Genomic DNA, 2863 nt, shown 5'->3' on the forward strand with positions numbered 1-2863 from the left:
AGTGGCAGATTTCCTGTTTGAACACAGGCTCATCTGACTCTAACGCTGATGCTAGACCCTCTATTAGAATGCCGTCTGCGGCAGGACCTCGGACAAACTGCGGCACTTCTCTCGGCCTTGCTTCCCCCTCTGTAGGGTGAGGATAACAGTGACCATCCTCGCAGACTTGCTGTGAGGTTAAGTAGGCCTGGCACACAGTAGGCCCCTTTTCCCCACGATCTGCACTGGAAGGGGGTCCATTTGGGCACTGGGCTGTTATTGGGCCAATGATCAGGAGAGTCTATAGGTGCTGAAATGGAAGATTCAGGCTCCAGCGCCACCTCACTGGCTCGCTGAGTGACCCTGGGGGAGTCGCTGCCTCCCTCTGGGCCACACTTGCCCCTCCGTGAAGTGGAGCTGAGCTCAATGGCTCTGATGGCCCCACAGATGGTCTGACCATTCCTAACACCCTTCTTTCCCTTCCCCTCCGTCCCCTCCCCCTTTCTCTCCTGCCTATGGCTACTCCTAATGCACCAGGGTCCACAGAGACACGCAGAGAGAGGCAATGTCTTTGATTTGCTTTATTCAGCCTGTGGGAGTGGGGAGCAAGCTTTGGCCAGAGCCCCGGGTGTGGAGGAGAGACCTGGGCCGGCACTGGCCTTGGAGGCGGAGGAGGCGGGGGTGGCTTACACGTCCATCTGGCTGAGCTCCCTGTGGGGAGAGATCCGCACATGGCAGGGGGAGTGGGCAGTCCTCAGACCTCAGGAGGCCTCAGGCAAGCCCTTGGCCCCTGTTCTCCCCCAAACCCCCAACTCACCTCCACCCCCATTTCAGCCCCAGGGAGCTGGCACACAGGGCGGAGAACCAAACCTACCTGGGGGCAACTTTGTTGGGGGCTCCCCACTCCAAGAAGTTCCGCAGCGTTTCTTCTTGGTCTCTTTTCTCCTCTCTGGGAGGGGAGAGGCAGCTGGGGCAAGCCACCACTGTGCCCAGGTACCAGCCCACCTGCCTCCTGCCCGCCCTTGGGTACCATCCTCCAGGGGCACACGGGCCCAGGACTGGTCAGTAGAACGGTTCAGCTTTCCCAAGAACGTGGAAGAGGCAGGAGCCGGGACCGCTCCCCCTCCCTCTATACACACCTGGATCTGGTCAGCTTGTCGATGTATCTGCGGAACTCGGTCACATACTGGGCCACCTCCTCTGGTGTGGCTTCCTCCCCTGGGATCACTGGCTTCACTGTGTCCTCCGAGGCACCCAGTGGCGGCGGCTGCAGCAACAGAGCCACACACGTGGACAGGAACAGCAGGGAGAGGCAGCGGCGTGCAGCAGCCATCTGAGGAGCAAGGAGTGGGAGGGCATTGGAGGCAGAACCCACCCAGCCCCTTACCCATCACCTACTTCTCCGAGCCTGGGGACAAGAGGGCGAAGCAAAGAGCCGCTGGGACCTGACCACCCCACCGCCTAGGGCCTAGGCACTGCCTCAGCAAGTGTAGACAGCTCCTTCCGAAGCAGTGCAGCAGCCAGAGCTCAGCCAGGACCTCAGCAAAGTAGAAAAAGGGAGCAGTGAAGGTGGGACAGGGGGCAGGAGGCACAGGACGCATGAAGTCCAGGGCCTGATGGCTCTGAGTAGGCAGATGTGGGGTACGGGCTGGAGGGAAGGGGTTCGGGGAGTGTGCTCCTGCGGTTCACTACCCACCGAACCCCCACCACCCATCCGCCAGGGAGAGACATGCAGATACAGAAAGTCACGGTCATACACACACACGCACACACACACACACACGGATCCCAATCACTCACAAGCTCAAAGGCACTCACACATTTGTGTTCACAGCCACCACCAACCACTCCCCACACACATTTGCATCCAGTCACGGACTGCTCTTCCAGGGTGCGAGGTTCGTCCAGATGCAGAGCCAGACCCACACAGGACCTCAGGCCTCCAGAGGCCCCCCGTCCTGCAAACCATCAGTTCTTTGCCCCAACCCAGGCCCTAGACCCAGGGAGTCCCCCAGACCTTGGGGCAGGCTGAGCCCACTTACCCTGAGTCCTGAGCAAGTGAGTCCTGGACCAAGTGGGTGCCTGCCTCCGGCTGGATGCATCCCCTGCTCTCCTCCTGGCCCCTTTATAGTCCTCAGCCCCTAGAGTCCCCGCCTTCTGTCAACCCTCTCCCTCCCCAGCCCTCACACCCTCCTCCCTGTGGTCACCCTGGTACCTGCAACTCCAGCCAGCTCACTGGGGCCAGGGACAGGGCAGGACAGGGCAGTGCTGTGAGGGCCAGACTTAGCAGTGTAACGGGTAGAAGGGAACTACAGTGAGTCTCCTGTGGGCCCCCATCTGCCATTGGGCACCAAGAGCAGGCTTGGTCCAAGGAGGACGGGGTTCTGGGACTTCAGGGTGAATGCAAGGTCCTGGTGGCAGCACCCCTTCCCAAGGATTAGCCCCAAGCATCAATAGAATACATTCAGGGCAGAAGATTGAGGCTGGGGCTCTGAGACTAGGGGTGAGGGGTGAGACTCAGGACTTTCTTCCCAGTCTGTTCTTAGAACAAGGTGGGAATGGGGGTGGTGCCTCAGGTAGCTAGGAAATATGAAAAGGAGTGGGGGCCCTGGTAAGGAGAAACCTACTCTCTGGCTGGTGTGTAGGATGCAAATTAGAACTATGTGCCTGGGTTCAGGGGAACTGGGGGTGTCAGTTTCTGGAGCCACCTCAGAGCTGCATTCCAGGGGGCTGAGTGATAAAAAGCAGCATCATTTATAAAGCCTTGCATTCTCCAGAGTGCTCCCAGTTTAATCACCTCACTGAGTCCCTATGAAACAGTAACCTCCATCTTTTTGGTATAAAACTGCTGTTTAAGTTTAACCCTGCTATCTTGGCTTCTGTA

At 58.8% G+C, this 2863-nt stretch overlaps 1 protein-coding gene across 1 annotated transcript; it reads right to left on the reverse strand.

The window, feature by feature from the left end:
• Positions 1–545: 545 nt before the first annotated feature.
• On the reverse strand, positions 546–2382 carry LOC132218715 (pancreatic polypeptide prohormone-like). The gene is made up of 4 exons (XM_059670328.1): positions 2022–2382; positions 1115–1312; positions 854–924; positions 546–690 (listed from the first exon to the last, which is right to left on the reverse strand). The coding sequence occupies exons 1-4, from the start codon at positions 2079–2081 to the stop codon at positions 666–668; spliced, it is 354 nt and encodes a 117-aa protein (XP_059526311.1). The 5' UTR covers positions 2082–2382; the 3' UTR covers positions 546–665.
• Between the last annotated feature and the right edge of the window lie 481 nt (positions 2383–2863).

This window comes from Myotis daubentonii, chromosome 16 (assembly GCF_963259705.1).
Source record: "Myotis daubentonii chromosome 16, mMyoDau2.1, whole genome shotgun sequence".
NCBI classification, from domain to species: Eukaryota; Metazoa; Chordata; class Mammalia; order Chiroptera; family Vespertilionidae; genus Myotis; species Myotis daubentonii.